This window comes from Oreochromis aureus, linkage group 15, assembly GCF_013358895.1.
Source record: "Oreochromis aureus strain Israel breed Guangdong linkage group 15, ZZ_aureus, whole genome shotgun sequence".
Lineage (NCBI taxonomy): Eukaryota > Metazoa > Chordata > Actinopteri > Cichliformes > Cichlidae > Oreochromis > Oreochromis aureus.
Genome location: NC_052956.1, coordinates 13,608,658 through 13,631,750, shown reverse-complemented (window position 1 = coordinate 13,631,750; position 23,093 = coordinate 13,608,658). Strand labels below are relative to the sequence as shown.

At 38.4% G+C, this 23,093-nt stretch overlaps 1 protein-coding gene across 1 annotated transcript; it reads right to left on the bottom strand.

Moving 5' to 3' along the window:
- Positions 1-1,922: 1,922 nt before the first annotated feature.
- LOC116324192 (apolipoprotein B-100-like) lies at positions 1,923-22,644 on the bottom strand. The gene is given in 36 exon segments (XM_031744764.2): positions 1,923-3,166; positions 3,783-3,969; positions 4,138-4,249; positions 4,343-6,257; positions 6,260-6,332; positions 6,334-10,057; positions 10,299-10,525; positions 10,527-10,670; positions 10,759-10,868; positions 10,994-11,154; positions 11,488-11,660; positions 11,746-11,764; positions 11,767-11,955; positions 12,255-12,385; positions 12,474-12,656; positions 12,861-13,066; positions 13,157-13,287; positions 13,290-13,323; positions 13,412-13,606; positions 15,992-16,171; positions 16,256-16,451; positions 16,530-16,741; positions 18,318-18,328; positions 18,331-18,463; positions 18,955-19,069; positions 19,181-19,625; positions 19,718-19,803; positions 19,906-20,030; positions 20,298-20,450; positions 20,597-20,655; positions 20,658-20,743; positions 20,824-20,969; positions 21,061-21,173; positions 21,267-21,299; positions 21,590-21,758; positions 22,424-22,644. Coding segments are annotated over 35 exon segments (11,058 nt in total). The 5' UTR covers positions 21,645-21,758; positions 22,424-22,644; the 3' UTR covers positions 1,923-2,170.
- Positions 22,645-23,093: the final 449 nt, after the last annotated feature.

Sequence of the window (23,093 nt, the reverse complement as noted above, 5' to 3'; positions counted from 1 at the left end):
GTTTGAATTTATTCGAAAACCCTATTCTTTGTCTTCTCCACCATGATTGGAAAAGTCAAAAAAACTGTTTTAGTTGTTGCATCCTCAGAGTTTAAAGTCTAATCACATAAAGACCTGGATTACGTCTAATCTCCTGCTCCTAATTTAAGATAAAACTGAGGTTATTCGCCAAAATAATCTCAGGAACATGATATCTAACCAGAGACTTACTCCGGATGTTATAACCCTGGTCGGTTACCTCGGCAGGAATTTTGGAAATACCTGCAACTAAGACATTTGATGGTTAATACATTTGGCTCATCCACAAAATTCCCTTTAAGCTGCGACTTTCTGGAGGAAATCAAAAAAATCTTCGGGCGTGGACAAGAGGCATCAGCTTATTACAAAATGCTTTTATTAGCTTCCGATCCTAACACACTGTCCCTCAAAAGAACCTGGGAAATGGACTTAAATCTCAGCTTTACAGTGGAGGAATGGACTGGCATTTTTAGGAATCTGAAAAAAATGTCACGTGAACTGCGTTCAAGATTGGTTCAATTTAAGATTTTAAATTGAGTTTACTGGACACCCTCACGGTTGCACACGGTGGGTCTAGCGACTGACGATGCATGCTGGAAGTGCCAGCAGGATAGTGGCACACTTTTACATTTGCTTTGGGGGTGCTCCAAAGTCCAAGATTATTGGATTCATATTCACACTGTAGTAGAGAAGGTTGTAGGCCAAGGGGTCCCATTTATGAACAGTCTTTATGTATTAGGAGACCCTTCAGCTTTGAGTCACTTACCCACTCCTCTTGCTCATTGGGTACAAACGACTATTATGCTGGGGAGGAAGCTGTTGACTCCTACCTTCTCTCAATGGTATATTTCTTTGGGACAAGTGGCAGCTTACGAAAGATTATCATATAGGCTGCTAAATAGACTGGACGACTATAATGATAAATGGGCCAACTACCTTTCATATACAGGTCAGTGACGTATCCGGCTAAAGTAGTTAAGGTCGGACTAAATATGATACCTGTAATTGGGTCTATGTGAAATATTGGCATCATTGTGTATTTACGTTATTTTGGATTTTGTTTTTTTGGATGAGAATATGTATTGATTCTTAATTTCTTTTGTTGTTGTGACTGGGAATGTCCATTCTGTTATCTTCTGGGGGGTTTTTTTGTGTGTGTGTTTTTTTTGTTGTTGTTTTTTTTATATTAAAATCTAATAAAGTTTGAGTCATAACCCTGGTCGGTTTCTGCTGATGGGTTCTTGTGTTAAAAGGGAGTATTCATCAACACTGTTGCCACCGTACTCGCTCATAGGGGGTTGTGTAATTATTTGGGGTTTCTTTCTAATATTGTAGGGTCTTTACGTTACAATAAAAAGTGCACTGAGGTGACTGTGGTTGTGAACTGGTGCTATATAAATAAAATTTCCAGTTTAGACATAAGTCTGTCTTTAATCCACTTGTTCAAGTCCAGAACATTGAGAATATGGAGAAAGAAAAACTTTCTGACAAACTGAAGATGAAGCAATTAAACTACAAGTAAAATAGCAATGAATAAAATGAAAGTCTTTGAAATTTTGCGATAGCTTGCACATTTTGTTCCTAGTTGTTTTTGGAAATGCTGATTAAACACTGATAAAATGTTCATATTCTTACAGTTCATTTCACATTCAATTAACACCTCAGCTTTAGAAATTCATGTAAAGCTTTGTCCTGATCTCCATATCTGAAACTAATGTTGCATCTGAAGAGATTACAAGATATAAATATTTATTCCAACTTCAGTGACATTCTCGGACAATTCTGATGATCATTCATGTAAGATACAGTTTAACATGAAGAATTAGTTTTGTGTAGTTTGACAGTTTTCCTAATTAATTAAGTTCAGATGTAAATAAAAAAATCACAAAGCAATAAATCAGACATTTACAGACTGCATTAATGGATTTTATTAATGCTTCTCAGTCTATGCTGGAAGGTGAGTTTGAATAACATTTTACATGTTCTACATGTTTTCTACAAAATAAACCATCTTCAGTAATGGTATAGCCGGTGTATCTGCTGAACTTATTGTTATAAATATTGAAAAGCTATTTGTCCGTACTCTTTCCAAGAATGTGCTCTGAATGGATGGTAGTGCTTCCTATGTACTTAGGCTTCACTCTTTGATGCTTTATTGTTGAAAGTGAAATGGAAGGTCAATCTCAAGCTTTCCATCTCTGACTGTCACGTGGGCTTGAGCTTCCTCTGAAGCTTGCTGCAGAACCCCATGAACCACATTATTGAACTGATGTACTACATACATAAACACATTTATAATGTACTCGCACACCATGTTGAACTCCTCCATAGTGAAGGCAGAGATCTGGTCAACTATGTTCTTTAGGTCCGTGACAAAGTTACGATAGAGCTGATTGATATTGACAAACATTGCATCTAAATAGTCTGACTTGAGAGAGTCTACAAATTCCTGCGATTTCTCAACAATAGCCTCCAGGGTCTCACCTATTTTCACTAGCATTGTGTCAAGACTCTCCATGTTTTTTACAAAATTCACAATTTCCTCAGAGATTTTCTTGGAAAGTTTTTTGACTTGATCTATGATCTGCCTTCCAGTGACTGCATCACCAACCGGCATCTGCATTTTCACATTGCTCAACCTTTCAACAAAAAAGTTATAGGCAGCCTCCATGTTCTCATAGATAATCTGAATGGTTACTTCTAGCATAGCAGCAATGCTGCTAGTTAGCTTCTTTAAGACCTCAGGGAGAGTGGTCATCTCATCTGACCCAGGCACTTTGAACCTGGTCTCCCTTAAGACCTTAATGACAGCATTTAGGAAGACCTGGACAGTTTTCTGGTATTGCACAATGAAGTTCTTGAAGAAAATTGAAAGCTGGCTCATTTGAACATCATAATTGGTTGTAGCATTATAGACTTCATTGATGTGGTTAATGACAGAGTCCTTTAACATCTCCATGTACCCTGTGAACTGATACTTGTCAGTAAACTCTTTGAATGTTGAGATTATGGAAGGAAGTCTCATCTTGATCAGAGAGAGTATTGCTGTAGGTGTCTCCATGTTGTAAACAATCTGTAGATTCATCTTGTCATTATCCTTGGGAGTAGATCTGATGACCAAGATGTCAACATCAACCTCTGGGGCAGACTAGAAAAAAGAAAAAAACAAAACAAAACAAAACAAAACAAAAGAAAGTAACATTTAGAAACCAAAATCTTAATTTATCGTTGTACTGACATTCTTCTTCTTCTCCTTCTTCAGCTGCTCCTTTTAGGGGTCGCCACAGTGGCTCATCTGCCTTCATACCATACTATCCTTGGAATCCTCTTCTGTGTCACCAACCCTCTCCATGTCTTCCTTTACTACATTTAGAAACCTATTCTGAGGGCCTTCTCTCTGGCAACTGCATCTTTAACAACTTTTGTTCAATATATCAACTATCCCTCCTCTGTACCATGTCAATCCTGTTTCTCTCACTTTGTATGTAAAGCACACAACCTGCGTTGCCCCCAAACATCTTAACATCTACGGTCTATCTACCCATCTACTCCTTGTTTTTTTAACCTTTCCATTTGTCTCCTTCTCATTCACACATATGTGATCTGTATGGCGTTTACATTTCCATGTCTATCGTTAGATACCCTAACATGTTGCACATCCTTCCCAGCTCGATCTCTCTGCCTAGCCATTTGATCCAGTGCCTTTCTTCCTTGTATCGCCTTTGTGTCCATTGTATTAAAATGATCTTGCTAACAATACTTACAGGGTAACGGCCATAGACTTTTGCACTCATCTGGGATGGGACTGCACGACTGAACTGAAGGCCCAGAAGGCCAGTGGCTGGAGAAGATACTGAGGCACTGATACCATCGCTGTGTGTAGCATATTGAAGGTTCACATCAGTGAAAGTATGACTGGTGAAGTCCACATTCAGTGCATGTTGTTGAACACTGGAATAAAGGGAAATATTGAAATCACAATTGCTCCTCATCTGTTGTTACATGCAAAAGATACGCAAATATGCAATTTACATATGAAAATACACAATAAAGCATGAATTATAGCTTTGTGCATTTTCCTAAAATAACACATTTTAAAACAAACATATTGATTATTACCTCATAGCTTCCATAATGGCATGGTTGACATTCACGGTCAGGTCAGCATGTGTCAGTGTGATTTGGTTAATCATGTTGAAAGCTTCATTCTCAAAGTTTACAGTAGAAGAAGCTATATAAAGAAATTTCATCAAATTTAGTGCTCAACAGTGCTTAAAAAAGATAAAGACAGATAGAGGTTTTTAGGGAATTTTAATCAACTCACCATCCATGTTGTATTCCAAGATCACAAAAGCAGAGGTTGCAGAGGACTTAGCAACTGCTGTGATGACAGGAGCACGGCTTTCTACTGCAGCTGCCATGCTTGTAGTGTACAGTGGGCTGACAAGTGTAGAATTAGTAAAGATGTGCTGCTTGGCAGCTGTTACTTCAACAACAGTCTTCTCAGAGAAAGCAAAGTCACCCATGTTGGTTGGCTGAGACACGTCAATGTCAATATCAACAGTCAAGGAGGAGGCTGGTGCAAAATCCATTTTGGCTTGGGCAATATGCTTCCCTTTGGTATTGAAGTTGAACAGGTTTGCCTCATTGTTGCCAGTATACTTCAGCACTGCATACAAATGGCTCATGGAGGCTTCAATGGAAAGATTCTCATTTACATCCATATCAATGACTTTGGTTGTACCATGGTTAAACTTGGTATCAATAATAACTTTAGAAGTTGAGCGCAGGGCGTCTTTATTCAGGAACACATTAGCTTCATTATCTAGCAGTCCATAAAGAAGGTAGTCCTCATAGACTGTGCCATCCATGTTTGCTCTAGTAAAGGACTCCATGGAAATATAATCAGAGGTTCCTTCAAGCTTCAGGCTGTGGTCTGCCTCAGCCCTTCCAACAGTTTTGATCACAGGAATATTCAAATTACCACTTATCCTCAAGGTGGAAATGGCATTTGCTTTGGTTTTTGTGTCTGCAGCCAGTTTTTGGTTTGCTTGCATGTCTAGTATTGGCAGGGTAATATTTGCAACTGTTGCCACAGAGACTTCAGTGTCATAAGTATCAGCGCTCAGAGTGATGGTGCTGTCATGAGTTCCTGCAATACGAGTGTTTTCTAGGGACAGGGAGTTAGCCATCTTGAATCCCCTCTTGGTGGTAAGACTAGTAGTGCCAGCAAGTTTGACTTGAAGGTCCTCAAACATAGAGGTTGTGGTAGCTTCAAGACGGAACACAAGATCATCTTCTGTATACATTCTGCCATTAGCAATCAGATTAATAATGGCAGACTTGACAGACAGTTCTGTTACTAGATTGCCCACACAGGGAATTTGGATCAAGCCCATCATATCAACAAGCGGGGCTGCCTTGCTTTTCTGGTAAATAATCTTAGTATTCACATCCAGAGACTGGTCAGTGGTAGTCAAAATGTTTTCCAATCCAGCCTGATCATACAAGTTCAGATCATTGATGGCAGGAGTATGAAAGTCAACAAAAGGCAGATCAATCTCAGGAATACTGATGGGGTATTTCAGAAAGTCAAGACTGGCCTCACTTTCCATGGCAGCAAAGATTCCAACTTCATTTACATTATTTTCAAGAGTGAAGTTGTACAAGATTTTGTACTGGTTAAAACGAGTCAGAATGACTGTATTCATCTTTTGACTGTCAGGACTGATGTGGGCCAAGTAATCATTCTGTAGTTCTATTTTAGCAGTCGAAAATTCAAAACTGTTGACCTTAACATTTCCTTTGTTTTGAAAGTCAAAGAAAAACTCACCAGGGTGAGCTATAACGCTTATTGCACTGGAAAGTCTACCAGTGACTGCACCATAGAGTTCTGTGTCTTTGTTTGCTTTCAACTCAACCTTCATGTCATGAAGGTTTGCATATCCAGATGCAACAAGAAGACTGTTCTTAATAATTGGTGCTTCTGCTTCATTGCGAACATTAAACTTGAAGTAGGAAAATGTGCTAACTTCAGCACTAATATGTTGTTTCATCTTTAACATGGAACAGTCTGTGTCACCACTGAAAGATATGGTGACAATGCTGGGAGTGAATGACAACTCTAACTTGCTGTTGTGGCTATCATCACCATTAAACGTTCCTGTATTGTCAGCTGTTAGAGTAAGCGTGTAGCCATCTTGGCGAACAAGTGATTTCTGTTTTAGAGCTACCTCATTTCTGACAATGACATAACTGCCACTTGAAGGTCCACTAAATGTGTGTATGTTGTATCAAGAGAAGCAGTCATTCCCCTTCCTAGCAATAAAGGCTGTGTTTACAAAGGTAGAAGTGTAAGGTCCAGTAGTGACCTTAATTTCAGTTTTTGCTTGGGCCTGAGCTGATAGGCCATAGAGAGTGACAGATGCCTGATGATCAACTCCAAGAAAATCGTGCCTGAACTTTACTGTCTCTGCAAAGACAACACGTCTCATTTTTGGGATTGCAATGCGAGCAGTGGAATCTAGTTTGTAATTGAGAATTTCAAAATTTGGAGAGTTTCCAATGGAAGTGAAAAATCCCTTGAACTGAGGCGTCATTGCATTCTCAGTTGCCTTCTTAAACTCAGCAGATGTCTCCATTGTGTAGATGGGAGTCTGGAGTTTGAGTTCACCAAAGAGTTTACCGAAAGATGGGACCACAATTTCAGTTGGAATGGTTGGCAAGCTTATTTCAGGGACTTGAAGAAACTTGACAAGTTTTTCTGTAGGAACTTCTGGAATTTGGAGGAATGAGTTCTGAGAAAAAGTGATCTCTGGGAGGGTTACTTCAGGGATGGAAGGAAAGTAGTTCATCGACAAATCTCCAAAGAAAGCATCCATGTCAAACATGCTAATCTTAAAGTTTACAATTAAATCAATAAGTTTAATAATTCTCTGCTTGATGTCATCAGTTGAGATTGTGGTGGCTTCAACAGTGTGTAACCCAAAGATAGTGAACTCGGGGATGTGAAGCTGAGTTGGGATATCAAGGCTTGTAATTTTGTCTTTGACAAGTTGGGGAACTCTCTTAAGAGTATTAAGCACAACCTCATCAAAGATATCCAGTAGAGTTTTAAAAACTTCAGCTACTTTGATTTCTCTTAAGTGTTCTGAAAGGTCTCGAACAGATAATAACACAACATTGACAAAATCTCTTATTGCCCCAAGTACCTCAAGAATTTTATCATTTCTAAAAATCTCATCCATGAATGGTGCAAATACCCTAATCATATTATTAACAAACTCCACAAATGTATTATCATTTAATGACTTAAGCGAATCCACAATCCATTCAATAAACATGTTAATGTCTTGAATTATTACTTTTACCTCAGTTGTTTTCACAGAGTTGATAATAATCTCGGAGATATACATTAAAAGCCAATAAGATGCCTTTATGACTTCCGCGAGAGTAGTGATGGTTTCGTCAATCTTGATCTTTTTCACGACCTCCACAGCTTTATCTAAGATTGCTTGAAAATTTTTGTCAGCCTCAAGCTTTGCAATCAGTTCACTTAATTTGGAAGTTATTGTGTTAATCTTATTTACAATATCAAAGTCCTGAATAATTTTCTGAATAAAATCTGTTATGTGGCTGACAATGTTCGTGGGAATGTAGCTCGTTAATAACTCGATATGAGCTTTTAAGGATGACGTGAAGCTCTTTAGCTCAGCAACAGAAATCTCCAATGTTTCTTTTATACCTCTGAGGATTGACTGTAGCTTGGCTTTGATTTCATCCTTGCCAGCAATATCATGTAGGAATGCAAAGCTGCTGCCCTTTAGTCTTTCCAAGTCAAACTCTTGGATGATTTCTCTTATGGTTTCAATTGCATATACAATACTGGACTCGATATCATATTCCTCATTAAGGTTATTCAGCCATTCCTGGATCGCTTGAATAGTGGTTTCAGGGAAATTGCCACTAAAAATAGTTTCATTCATCACATCAACAAAATTCTGGATGTAAACAGAGAGATTAGCTAGTAGTTTCTCAATAGTAACATTTAGGTTCCTCAAAAATGTTTCCACATCATTCATGGAGATAGTATATTTCTGAATTAAATGACTGAAAAACTCTTTCAGTTGAATTATCTTGCCTTCTATATTCAATTCAGTAAGTAGGTCACTTATATGTTGCGGAAGAGCCTTAACTTTAGCCCTTATAGTCTCATTGTTGATCGAGTGGTGCAGTGCATCTGCAACATTCACAAAAAATCCCTTGTGGTGGTCCAGGAGGGCAAGCAGATTTGGAATCTGAATTATGTGACTATCTGTGTTCTTGTCATATTTGAGGAAGCCAGAGACAGTGAACTCCTGGTTGTCTGTGGAAGCTGCGTTAATAATGTTTGTAACGATTGTACTAGAAACCTCAATTCCAGTTTTCTCAGCAGTGTTATAAACTTCTATGCTCTGATCAAAGGTGTGCTCATTTATTTTAGATTTGAATTTAAAACTAGTCTTTTGCTCTTGGAGTGACAAAGAAGTAATCATCTTGTTGTCAAATGTGGTCTCAAGGGAAAACCCATTATTCAGTTGATGGGTTACGGATGCCCTGCCTTCATTTGAGCTGGCAAGAGCCATGGGCTGAGCTCTAAAGAGAAACTTATTGTAGATCTGGGCACTCTCTCTTCTATAAATGGCCATATCTCCTTCAGCATTCAATATGGCATCCAAGTTGAAATCGAAAGGAACAATATTGCAACGTACAGTGTGGCTAAAGCGCACTGGCTCTGAGTTAAAGCGGACATCATTGGTAATCATGGCAGCAAGGCCGATAACTTCAACTTCAGTGTTGTGGCTCATGTGAGTTCCAAGGAATTTTCCAGTGGTGCTGCATTTTGCATTAGCACTCATATCAACATAACTGATCTGATAGGTGTGCTTGAGCTCTTCTTCACCATTGTTGGCTTTCAAAACTCCACTCAGATCCATCTTGTCAAGCCCTGCCTGCAGCTGTGCCTGATTAATAAAGTTAGCACTCAGGAGATTTAGATTGTTGTTAACATTTGAAGAAACACTGTGGGGGTTCAGGTCGAAGGTGATATCATGAGTGTAAGAGGCATAATCCCTTGCAGAGGCTTCAGCCTTTGAGTTGAAGTTAAGGCCGGAGAGAGTTATGGTCAAATTGTTGGTGTTGTCAACCTTGATTTCATACATCGCAGCCCTGTTGGTAATAGATAGAGTAGCTCTCGTAGCATCAACCTCGGCATCAAAGGTGTTTTCCATGGACAGCGGGCTATGGAGAGTAGTTGTTCCTTTTGAGGTGAAACCATCTTTATTCATTCTCAGAATGACCTTATGAGTAGCCTCATTTTCAAGAAGCTTCACATTGGCATCATTATTTATAGCCAGACCATTGACATCAAGAGAGGCGGTCAGCAAAGAGTAAACATGATTTTCAGAGTGGTCTGTGTTTGTTTCCATCCTCAAGATGACTTCACCAGCACCAGCAGAGGCTTCCATCTGATTTTGCATTTTCATGCCAAGAGCAAGGGCATTTGCAGCACATATCAGTTTTACTCTGCTGTCTCTGACGGAAAACTCAGCATTGTGAGTGATGACATCAAAGGCACTGGTGTTAGACACAAGTGAGACTTCCCCATTGATATAGGTTCCTGTAATTACATTCTGGGCCTTAACAAGTGTGGAATCTACCTGAAAATTAGAATCAAACTTTACTTCTGGCCTGAATGGGAAGATGGTTAAGGACTGGATTGAGAGAGTCCTGCCATAAATGGGTCCAGCTTCAAATGCCACCTCAAATTTGTTGTCAGCAGACATTTCCTCATGGTTTATTCCAGCCATACCAGTGTGCTCTGTCTCAACACTGAGACCAAGTGGACTTCTAGCTTCTATCTTGGTGTTTGTTTTCAAATTAATTGCATCAGAGATGATTGCATCTTCAACAATGCTAATACTGGCTTCAATGAATTTGTGGGCCAAAGAACTTTCAAATTGGGCTTTGATGGAATCGGTAGTGGCCACTTTTCCTGAGCCTAGATTAAAAAAAACAAAAAACACACAAGGACAAAAAATAAAAAAACTGCTTAATTGCTGACTAATAACTTCAGAATCCCTATGGTGACTACTTTACCAGAAAAGATCAATTTGCTTGCATAAAATATCCATATATACATCAAGAATCTCTTGAAAACTATTCCAACACAAAAAACAGCACTTCATTTGAACTACACATTAGCAACTTTAAATTTATCATTGATCTTGAGTGTGAAGTACCTTCAAGCTTTATTGAAAGAATGTCGATTGGGGAGGTTCCTTTGATGACAAACTTGGCTGAGTAGCTTTGTGATTCTTCTTGGTCTAGGCCGAAAGCCACAGAGGCCTCTGTGTCATATAAGTTGCTTTTCATCACTGTTGAAACCTCAGCTCTACCAAACAAGGGAATAGATAGCGTGATGCTCTCAGGAACAACAAACTCTGGGATGGGAATCTCCATAGAGGGATTTCAGTCCATACTGCTGTAGAGACAGGCCTGGTGTGGTCAAAGCTGGTGGGAAGTTAAGCTCTTCTGTTGACTTTCCTCCAAGTGGCACAGGGATAGCAATTGTGAAGCGATTATTGTTTATGTAATAGATGGCCGTTGCCTCACTATTAAAAAGACAAAAGTAAATATCTGGTTGTTTAGGGAGAAAAATTAGACAGTTTTAATATTTACCATGAGGTTTAATACACTTACGTATTCAGGAATAGTGTCTCTGGTAGGGAAATCTCTGGCATGTCAGACAATCTGAAGTTCCGAATGTAAGGGAAATCAGCACCATACTTTTCCATGTAATTGTTTGCTGCCTGAAAACAGGAACCATTATTATTTCATTACAACATTTCCTCTGGGATTAATAAAGTACTGTGATTCTGTTTTTGAGTTCATGTTTTTTTAAGAAAAACATTTGTATAACTGAGCAAATATGTACCTCCACAAACTTCTTGAAGATATGACGAACTTTCATGTCAGTTTGTCCCACTTGCATGTCAAGAAGATCATTGCCATAATTTTTAATCAAGTCACCCTTAGGCAACATGGTGGTCTTGGCGTTCACATCCGACTTGACCTCAACCTCAATTTTTGTGGTGTCTAAAATGATAAAGAAGAGCGCTGAATAAAATCCAGAACAAAGTTACTTTATGAGAAAAATCAAATTCAGATTTTTTATTTTAAAGATTATATCATAGCCTGCATATAGCTATTAGAAATGGGTCACTCTGTCTTGATCATAGTTGCCTTTAAATGGTCAGTAAAACCATCTTTTAGGCTCCAATTATTAACTATGATTTTCAGAGTGACAGATATTTCTACAGATAGGAGAATGTCATTTTTCATACCTTGATACACAAAAGCAACAATATGCAACTGTTAAATAACTTGTGATGGGACATTTAGAACACTGTAACTGAAAAAGCAATTTACCATATTTGATATTGATTTTCTGTTGAGAGTTGGCATCCATGACCTTGATTTCACTCTTAAGCTCCAGTTCTACTTCTTCATCACGTTTCATTGTAGCTGTGACAGTGGCATCAGCACTGATTGATGGGACCAGAAGTTGGACTTGGAGCATACCTTCCTTCATGGCCTTCAGACTGAAAGAACATATACACATCTTGCTGTTAATGATAGCAGTGAGATTAAAAATTATTTGTCAGTGATCTGTAGCTGCTTTCTTACTTGGCACGACCAACCAGGAGAGCTGAGGAACATTGTTGTTTAAAAATTCGAGAAAGATGGTGTGAGTTCCTCTGCCCTTTGTGTTTCCATCCACAACACCCAGCCTAACTCCAGCCTCCACATCGTGGTCAGGGATCTGGATGTCGGCACTGACGACATGCCTCCTTCTGTTATATTTCATGACTGCTCTGGCTTCAGTTGGCTCTGCACCTGTTGTTGACCAATTGAATAACTAAAGTTACAGTTACGTCCATAATTTGTTGGACAACAGAATGATGGAAAGAGAAAAGTATGGGAAGGAGAGAGATGCATGACAACCTATATTTCTAAGCAGTTAATGCAATACTTGTTAAACCCCTTTGAATTAAAGCTGAAAGCCTGCATTCAAATTTAAAATACGCTGTGGTGGTGTAAGAAGACAAAATTATAAAAATGTTGTCTTTGTCCAAAAAATTATGATTTAACTGTAAACCAATTAAAAGAAGAAAAAATCAAATATTGTACATTACCGTCAGCTTTTAGAATAACCTTCAAGGAATCAACTTTCTGCCGGCCATTGTCTCCCTCGCTGAGGAGTTCATAGGCAATAGTGGCTGTGTACTCTGAAACTTCACCAGTTGGGTGCAGCTCCACAACATATCTGTTAAGTTAAATTGACAGTATTTATTTATTAAATAATTAAATTTAAGAGACAGTTATTTGCTGGTGGTTAAGAATATTTCACACACTTGCTGTCTCCAGTGAGGGGGAAGTAGGGCACTGTCTCCTGAGAGGAAGCGTCAATGTATTGCAGAGCAGTGCAGTATTTCATTCCCACAAAGGCAGGACTACACTCACTAACATCAACCTTGTCCCTCACCATAGGAGGGATGGTCTTCACCTCCGATCCCGTCACAGCCACAAGGTTGTTTCTAAATAGGAATTGTAGCAAAGGAAAAATGCAATTCTGTCCGAAATTAATTTAATCAAAGATACATAGAAACAAAGGTTGGTTTATTTTACTTTGACAAACATTGGCCAGGTTATACTTCAAGATAAGATTTAATCAGCTGCTTTCTCTGCATTCATATTGGAGAAAAGTTACATTATATATTAAAGGTCTAGCTTTCGCTTACGTCATTTTGATGAGCTTTGTTGGACTTGTTGGAGCAGGGATGGTCAGCTTAATATTATCATGACCAAAGGTGATCTTGGCATGGAGGCCACTTTCATGGAAAATGTTGGTGTGCATTTCTAATCCAGAGTTGACATATTCAGGGATGTGAGAGCCAATCTGAGTTGCAAACTCAATACCAGCAGAGGGCATGAAGGTCACTTCACTCTGTGTGGAAACAGGAGAAAGGTTAACACCTGTGATGATGTGGTGAAAAAAAATGACAGGTGGCATTTAAATATATTTATGGAGAATTACCATGTCACGAGCAATCCTCAGTCCACCCTTGATACCGGGTGTAAAAGTACCAGAGAGTGCAATCCTCAGAGGCACACCGGTGACAGTAGGCAGGAAGAACTCATTGTCCATGAAGACGTAGTGGGCAAAATTGTATTGTCAGAGTTCACCATTAGTGCTCTAATTAACTGTGGAAAATAAAACACACGTATAATAGAATCTTTAAATCATTAGCAATTGATTGCTCACTGTGAATGTCCTTTAACTTTATCTTACATCAGTTGGGAACATCTTTAACATGTTGTTGATCATCGTAGCAGCAGAGTAGGCTATCTCCTCCATTTCATTGGTCTTCAGATATCCCAGCTCATTTCCCAAAAGTCTCAGATAAACCATTGCCTCTGGAGACTGCATGGTCTTCAGCTCTCTCACCAGTTTGTTGAGATTTTGTCCAATCTCCTTCATCAGGTTCTAGGAGGCCAAAATATAGGCAAACAATTTAAAATGTTACCCACTGAAAGAGTTCATAATTAATTTAAAGTCTGACTAACGTAAAACAGATTGCTCTTCAATTCAATTCAATTTTTATATAACGCCTAATCACAGCAGCAGTGGTCTCAAGGTGGTTAATATTGTAAGGTATTATAAGGTAGAGACCCTAATATAGAGAAATTCCAGTAGTCGAACAACCCCTTTGAGCATGCACTTGGCAACAGCGGAAGGAAATCCTCCCTTGTAACCGGAAGAAACCAGGCCCAGGGAAGAAGAAATAAGTGTATAAACTAGTGTTTTAGCATCACTCTGAGGCAGGATTTTTCTATTTTTTAAATGATCTTGCACAAATGCAAGAAAGAAGTCCTACATATTTATTTAATATACAGACTGAAGGACATATCCTTGTTAGAAATTACTATAAGAGTCCTCAGTGTCACCGGAGGTCAATGCCATTCATGCAGTTATCTTATTAGATACCATTTTTCTAAGGTTTTTAAGTTTTATATCAGTTTAGAAGTTGAGAATGGATAGAAAGAGCTGGGTATCATCTGCATCTGCATAGCAATGAAAATTTATGCTACGCCTAAGAGGAGCATCTGTAATGTAAACAGAATTGGTCCTAGCATGGAACCCTGTAGAGTTTCGTAATTTACCTCAGCGTGTGAGGAGACTCCCCATTTACATAAACAAATTGGAATCTGTTAGATATGATTCAAACCACTGTGGCACAGTACCTTTAATTCCTACTGCATGCTCTAATCTTTGTAATACAACACGTTGCTCAACAGTATCAAACGCTACACTGAGGTCTAGCAGGACAAGCACAGAGATGAGTCCACTGTCAGAGCCAATAAGAAGATCATTTGTAACCTTCACTAATACTGGTTCAGTACTGTGATGAGTTCTGAAGTCTAACTGAAATGAACCATTCCTCCGACCTGATCAGTTAGCTGTTTTACAACTACTTTTTAAAAAATAATTTTTGAGATAAAAGGAAGGTGGGAAATTGGCCTTTAATTAGCTAATACGGCTGGGTTGTGATGGCTTTTTAAGTAATGGTTTAATTACTGCCAGCTTAAATGCCTGTGGTAATTAGCCCATTAATAGAGATAGGTTGGTCATATTTAAGATTGAAGCATTAACTAATAGTAGAACGTCTAAACACACAATGATGGTTTAGAGGAAGTGACTACTCAAGGTAACTCATAGAGCTCAATCTGAGAAAAATTCTAAATAAAGATCAATACTTTTAAAAGTAGCTGTACACCCCACTTTTCAGTTATTTATTTGTAAAAAATGTTTGGAATAATGTATGATTTTCGTTCCACTTCTCAAGTGTACACCACTTTGTATTGGTCTTTCACGTGGAATTCCAATCAAATTGATTCATGTTTGTGGCTGTAATGTGACAAAATGTGGAAAAGTTCAAGGGGGCCGAATACTTTTGCAAGCCACTGTAGCTAAACATGTCACTCCTGATCTGACTTGAGAGGGAACCAGAGAAAGCTAGAGTCCAACATGTGTTAGCAATGTTACACACCTGTTTAGTATTAATTTTAGTGATGTCAAATTTATGGAACTGGGAGTCATTAAATTATAATTTTAGTAAATCTACATTTGTCTTTAGAGAGAAGTTTCAGGGTTCCTTCAATGTCGCGTGCTCTGGCCCCAGGAAGATAATTGACTATTGTTGCAGGTGTCTCTAACATCACACTTCTCAAAACAGATTCACCAATATCCAGAGTTTGTTCCTCAGTGTGTGTGTAGGTGTCTGTTTAGGATCAAGGCTCCTCCTCGTGGTCCCCTAGCCAGCCTGTTTTCTATGGCTGCTCGGGACAGTCTGCTGGGGGAGGGCGAACGGTGGCTAAGCTACCCTCACCTGCACTGACTGCTGGGGCCAGGCTAGCTACAGGATTTTCTAGGTTGTGGTGACAGGTTCACTGATGTGACAATTCACTGATCCTGGCCTTCAAAGCTGCAAACAGGGTACATTTCTTGCAAGTATTGTTATTACTAAAGGGAAGAGGAGTAGCTAAACATCTGACACACTGAGCAGGAAAGTGCGGGTGGTTGAGCTAAGCTAAGCTAAGCTAGGCTAGTGAACTCCTAAAGACAAAATCAATTAACCCTGTTAATATAATTAACTGGTTATTCAAGTTATACAAAGAAAATTAAGATTACACTATAAGACAGGTAATTATCTGTTTTAATTAAATTAATGTTTTAGTTAAATAGATCATCTACACAAAATACCATGTGGGCAAAACAAATGTGCAATGTGCATTGTAACTGGAACAGAAAGTGATACAATACAGCAGAGAGTCAACACCATGTAAGTGCACCACCCCACGACTGAAATACCTGTCTATTTATCTGGTCCGTCTTCAAGGCAGGGATCACGTTCTGCATGACCTCATGGATTCTTTGTGGCATGTTGTCAGACACAAAATACATAGTCTGCATGGCAGTGTCAGGGAAGAATCCATTTTCTCCAAACAAAGCTTCGATAGTCGGCTCAAATCCTGTCCCCTCCATACCGATCTTCAAAGGTGACAGATTTATTCTGTTAAACCGAACATTTCAAAACAGTGTCTCAATTTGCAGTAAATGGCCCAAAATCGTTACCTCCACCATGTCAATGTCATAGCCAAATGCCTTGAGAGTCATTTCAAGCATGACCTCCTTGGGCAGGTAGCTTGTACCCTCAAAGATCATATTGCCCTCCAAAGATCCAAACTTGTAGTTGCGAGAGAACTTTGTGGGGTCCATAATGGGCCCAATCTCATTACCCTGAATGGCATCCTGAAGTTTATGTCGCAGCCTGTAGAAAAAAAAATAGTCGAGTTATTGTGAGCGAATTGGAATAACAACTTTCTATTTACCAATAATTCTCACTTACGCTTGAGTCTCTGACCCAGATGAGGACAAAATGTTGGTAATGTGGGAGATGACAAAGCTCTTGACTTGTTGGTCCTGTATATTGGGCAAGGCATTCACCATCCGGGCAAGTTCACTTAGCTGAGGGTTTTTCATAAGTACCAGATATGCAGCAATACGTTTTTGCATGGGACTAGTGCTGTCCAGAAGAACCTGCATAAACTCCTCTCTGCCCTGTGACCAAAGTACATAAAAAATTCATCTAAAAAGTCATTATATGGGTCTGACTAATTGTCTGACTTGAAAGGAGACCAAATTTAATGACATGCTGCATTGGTAGAGTGTTGGTTAAAAGTTTACATGTACTTGTTATTGGCATGAATGTCACAGTAATTTGGGACTTGTAATGATTTCTTTGAAATGTTCTTTTTCCAGGGTGAAATGATTGTACAACATACATCTTTCAAGTCTTTGAAAAACAACATTTGAGTACACAAATTTGAATTTATTTAGGATTTTCTATTATCTACACAGGGTCAAACATATGCATACAAGTATAAATACACCCCAATAAATATTTGATTAAATGTCCCTTAGAAAGATGCCCTCAAAGATACTTTTGGTAGTTTGTTGGCATTCAAAGGAATCATTAAACTCATAAAATTAACATGACATTCATGCCCATGATGTGGGAAGACAAAAGAGATGAGTAGAATTGTTCACAGCAAGAGGTTAAGAAGTGCTCACAGTGTATGACAGTGAATCACAATAAGTCCTGCAGCACTATGAGCCTATAGCATCTTAAATAAGTGATGGTTCAGGGTCATCAAATCCAGGATTAAGTGTAATCTTCATCAGAAAGCACAGTTTAATCGTAAAAGTAGGGATGGTGTGTATGCTCCAACTCCAAACTGGGAGCTGGTTCCAAGGGAGGGGCCTGATAGCTGAAGGCCTTTCCTCCCATTCTACTTTAGGGACTGTGGGAAAAACATGTAAGCCTGCAGTCTGAAAGTTAATTGCTCTGTAAAGATAACATGGTACTTGGGGTCTTTACAACATGGTGGAACCTGATTATTTAAGACTTTGTATGTGAAGTGAAGGATCTAAAATTCAATTCTGGATTTAATAGGGAGAGAAAGAAGAGACGATAACAAGGGAAATATCTCTCTTTCTTACGCTTGTTAGTACTCTCACTACACTATTTTGAAGTAATTGAAGGCTTTTAGGGAAACTTTGAAAATACAGCATTTCAGTTTAGAAATAATGTATGCATGAAGTATTTTATAATATCCTTACTCATTCTGAGTAAGGATATTTTTAATTTCAGAGATATTGCACAGATGAAAGCAGAAAGAAGTCTGACATATTTGTCTAATATGCACACTGAAGGACATATACTGGTCAAAAAGTAAATTCAGGAGAAAACATTACAAGTCACGTGTCATCTGGCTTTAACCATAAATAAAGCTGGGTGTCATCTGCATAGCAATGAAATTGTATGCAGTGTTGTCTAATAATGTTATCCAAAGGAAACATGTATGTTGTAAGTTTGCACAGAACTCTGTCGAACTAAATGAAAATTTCATTTAATACTCCTGCCATGTGATAATTTCTATAATGCATTTTTGTGATCAGTGATATCAGATGCTACACTGAGTCGCAACTCTTCACTAGTGCTTTATCTGTGCTTTGTTGCACTGTAAATCCTGACTGAAATTCTTCAAATAAACCATTTCTGCAAGTGATCAGGTAACTATTTGAGAACTACTCTTTCAAGAATTTCTAAAAGAAACTTTTTTAAATAGGTTACCTCCTCAGGAGAGGGGTCAGCCTGTAGACTTGAATTGCAGCTTGTTGCACAGCCAGGGAAGCTGTAGGTGTTTTCACACAGTTGATCACAGCTGTCCTGAGTGCTGGACTAGCAGGTACCACAGCTGGAGCCATGTTTCCAATAACCTAAGATTAAAAGTAAAGCAAATAATCAACACATGAAGAAGAATATAAAGTCATACATGCTTCACATGCTCATACAGGTGAGTTCATGATCTCTTGGTTTGTTATGGGCAATTTTAGTGTGTTGCTCTAAAGGATCTACCTTTTAAATTTATATCATCGATTTCTGTTTATTTTACTATAATACATGAAATCTGTGTCTGTGTATGTTTGCTTGCTTCTGTGGTCGTGAACTCCTCCAACACAGTCAGGAGTTGAGAAAACAAATAGGCAGACAGCCACAGCTGAGGACCCTAAAGGTTCTATATCAGATGTTACATTGTAATCATTGTTGCCTAGCAACCACCTAGCTAATAAAAACATTGTATCATCAAGATTCAATATGTGTTGATATATTTTTGCTTCAAACAATCATAATTATCATAAAAGTAATTCTCTAAATTTATTTCTACAGTAACAGTATTCTAGTTTGTAGTTATGGGCAGAATGCCTACCCTGAGTGTCATAAAAGTTTTGTCTTTGTCTCCAGAGCAGTCACCCAACTGGGAAGCCATGAACTCAGCAACAGAGTGAATCTCAGGAATTTGTTTTCCTTCAGATTTGTAAAACCTGTAAAAGGGAAAACACAATATTTAGCCTCAAAATGCATTTCACAAAAAAAGAACTAGTAAAGCATTATAGATAAATCTTTCCTTAATAAAGTCTGATTAATTTGCTTACCTCTTTACAACATTGCTCAGAGCATACATGACAGGCTTGCTGGGTTTGTATTTGGCCATCTCGAGCATATCGTGGACCAAGAGTGCAGAAGGATTGGACACGAGTCCCAAAGCAAAGACAGTTGCATCAACCTCAAGAGCGTTGGTGTCAAAGGTCCTGAGGATCTTCATGATGGCACTGCTGCATTCAGGAGTTCCACACTGAGCCAGTACCTGGTAGGTGAGGACTCGGGACACCGCAAGAGCCTCAGGGAGTGCCGCGCTCAAGGTTTCTGTTTTCATTCCACGGACCGTTGAGACAAGCTTGTGGAACAGGGGAGCCCTCCTCTCACCCTCGTTCTCAGGCAGAGTGTCCAGTTCTCTCAGGAGATTCAGAACTGCATCTTTATCCTGTACAAAACTCTTGTCCTCAACAGCCTCCATGTGGAGATCCTTGACAAGGACACCTTAGCAGACAAACACAAAGAGTATCACGAGTCTGCACTACCTTTTAGTTACAACAAATCAAAACAAAGCAAATTAAACAAAAAAGCCTTACCGTGAGCAAAGATTCTGTCATTGTGAGGAGAAACTTTAACCAGGGTGAGCTCCTGCTTTCCAACATTGGCAACTCCATATTCTCTCCTTAAATATAGAAAACAAGGATAAAAACAAAACAAATGCATATCCCTGTGTGTACTTACATAGCAGAGCATTCAATAGAGTCTAGTACAAGGTTTGACTTACTTATATGAGAAGGGAATAAGGATGTGGTTCTCGGTGCAGGACCCAAAGGTCATGTGTTTTTTCTCATTGTCAAACCTGTAATTGCAGCTTTGGGAGCTTCTGATCAGCTGAGCAAGAGGGTAGTGCTTAAAAGTTATAGATGAGGATGTTAGCATTGTGGATATTTGTGTTGGCACGTTTTTGTGTAATCTTTTGCAAAAGTAAAGGCATTACAATTTTTTTTTTTTTTAAGATACTCAATTCATCTTTTCTTTCCATTATAGCTTAAATTTAACCACCAGTGTGATAAGACACATTAATATCACAGTACAACGAACAAAGGTAGAGTTTCTCTTTTGATTTGTCATAGTGTTCAAAGTTTTCAGCTCACAGCTTATCTTTGAGTGCCTTACCATGCCGGTGATAAGAGCCAAGGGGCTGGTGTGATCTCTCATTGGGACAAATTTGTCACATCTGGACAGATCCCTGTTTAGGCTGACGTCAGTTGCAATGTCTTCTCTAGCATTGACTGTGTAATGGGTCTTGCACTTGCCGTGAATTGTAGGCTGCAGTGAATATGGTAAAGATTAGATGAAATAAATAAAATGTATAATATATCATTACGAAACCATTTTTAATACATATAGAATGTGGTTTAGTGGTGATATTTTTAATCCAACTTTGTTGCACTGTGTATTTCCTTGTGTTGTACCATATTCTTGTTCTTGTCTTCTTCCAGCACAGGAACAGCCAGTGCAGAGATGATACCCTCTTAAAGTTCAGGACAGTCGTTGTTTCACCCTCCTCAGGGTACAGTTTTACATCATACAAACCCTCAATCACGACCTTCAGGGGATACCTTTAAAAAAAGTGCACACTCTCCAAATATACCACTTTTTTTTTTTCAATGGTGTGAATTATCATGGAGAAATTACATACTTTTCCATTTCAGCAGCGAAGGCATCAGAGCTGGGGCTGTTGGCAAACACAGGGTTACCCTGTGCGTCCGTGTCAACAACTTCACTCAGCCTGCAGCCAGTAGTGCGTACAATAAAACTACAAGTCTGAGGCACTTCAATTTCAACCTGTGAGAGGAGGGAAATTTCTCTTTCTGAAATACATGGAATGGGAAGGAAAAACGGATGATTTAGCATCAGTGTGAAGTGTTTCTCATACCTTGCAGGAAGCCTTGTGTCCATTCTTGAGATGTGAGGCTCCGTTGATGGCATTCAGAGATTCAGCTTCATATTGGTATTCATACTTGTGTAGGCTCTTGTACCTTTGAGCCACTAGAAGAGATGAGATCAGCGTAATGAGAACAGTTATCTTTTGGAAACTACTGCTACTGTGCAAACTTGATGTCAACATCAAAATGAACTTACAGAGACAGGTTGGTTGATCACGATCTTGTGCAACTGGAAAACAAAGATTAATCATTTGTTTTAGCACCTGTAATACAGCTAAAACGCAATGCACTACAACTTAAACCCATCTACCATGCCTACTAATAACCTAGCAAGGATTTACACATAGGTGAGTACCATCAGATGTTTTGTGTTTTCCCAATTTTTGTACATGTTGCATGTTTTTTTTTTAACCTTCATTAAACAATTCTGCAAAGACTACAGTACACTGATATCTTGCAACCTTTTCAACACTGTAAAAAATACTTTTTTTAAACTGAAAGAATTTAGGAACTACTCACAAGTCAAGGCAGATGTACTGAGGAGCAGCAAAAGGCAGAGCTTTGAGTCCCCCATGATGGGTTCGTTGAAGCCCCCTCCTTTTGGGTCAACGAGCACTCCGAAATGAGACTGATTTTTTTGTACTTCAGCTTGAGGCTTTTATACTCTCAGGTGGGCCCTGTTGGGAGACTGGGAGGCATAGACAATTCTTTGAATGCTCAAAGTCCACCCTACCCTCTTGTGTGTGGAGGGACAAAGGCAAAAGGGTTTAAAAGACACTTAGAGCTGTGTTAAAAAAATCTTCTTTTATTGATGTGGTTTGTCATTCACCGATTGGATATAAAGGGTTAGTCTTAAGAGATCATCTAATAGCTACTAATTACTGTTCACACTGTTTTTATTCTTCACTCTGTTACATTGTTAATAGGGTGCTAATAACCCACCACCAACAATTCATATTATTTCTTACACTTTCCAGTTAATGATTGTGAATGCGTATGTGATAAAGACATAGAGTTAATGAGCAATTCTACACTCTAAAATACTCAGTTGATTCAAAGACAGAGAGATTGCACACATTAAAATGGAAAAAATTGAAGATTAAAAAGGTAGCATTAAATGTCTAGTGTTACTTTGTTTATTTAACTTACTGCTTCATTTTTAGGCTACAATGATTGGTAATAACTGCCTTAAAAACACTTAAGTTAGCAAAAAGTCTTAGATTATATAACATAATAAATGCACTCCTGTACATATTTGCACTATACACGTTGTTTAAAATGGCAATGTTGCTTTACATGTACTTTTTACAGTCAAAAACCAACCAACCAACCAACAAAAATAATAATACTTACGGTGTAATGAAGTTAGATGCTTGTTTTTCTGCTCCACAGCTCAAAGTGACAACAGCAAAAACATTTGCAGACCTTGATTTGGGTTGGGACACTGAACTTTGAGCTACAAAGGTTCCTGCAAAATTTGATTAGTTGTTTGAATAGAGTCTGCTATTCTGTTTGTGGCATGAAAGGCACATGCAATAAATAAACAGCAATAACCTTGAGCTGTCTTAAGCATTATTATTATTATTGTTATTATTATTGTTATTTGTAAATGGTGTTTACTTCAGTCATTTATATTGCAGTATATTAAACATTTCCAATTACTATACAAATTCTTAAAAACATGAAATTGTCTTTTTATTTGTACACTGATCTCAGAGTTACATCTAAACATTGTGTAATGGTCTGTTGCAATATATATCCTGATCAGTACTTTTTGTTGGATGCTGATAATGTTTGAACTAACACAGAGTCCAAAGGGAGCTTAAAGCGAACACTTTTTCCTTTTCCATTTTAAATTTAAAGCTTATTTATTTTTTCTTTTGTAATAACTATATTCTAACTGAATTAAACTGTATGATCTTCTAAGTTGTAAGTTTTCTGTGTAAAGTACTTGTAAGTACTTGAGACTGGACTTTTTGTTCAGCAGTTAAACAACATGAATCATCAAACAATTCTAAATGTA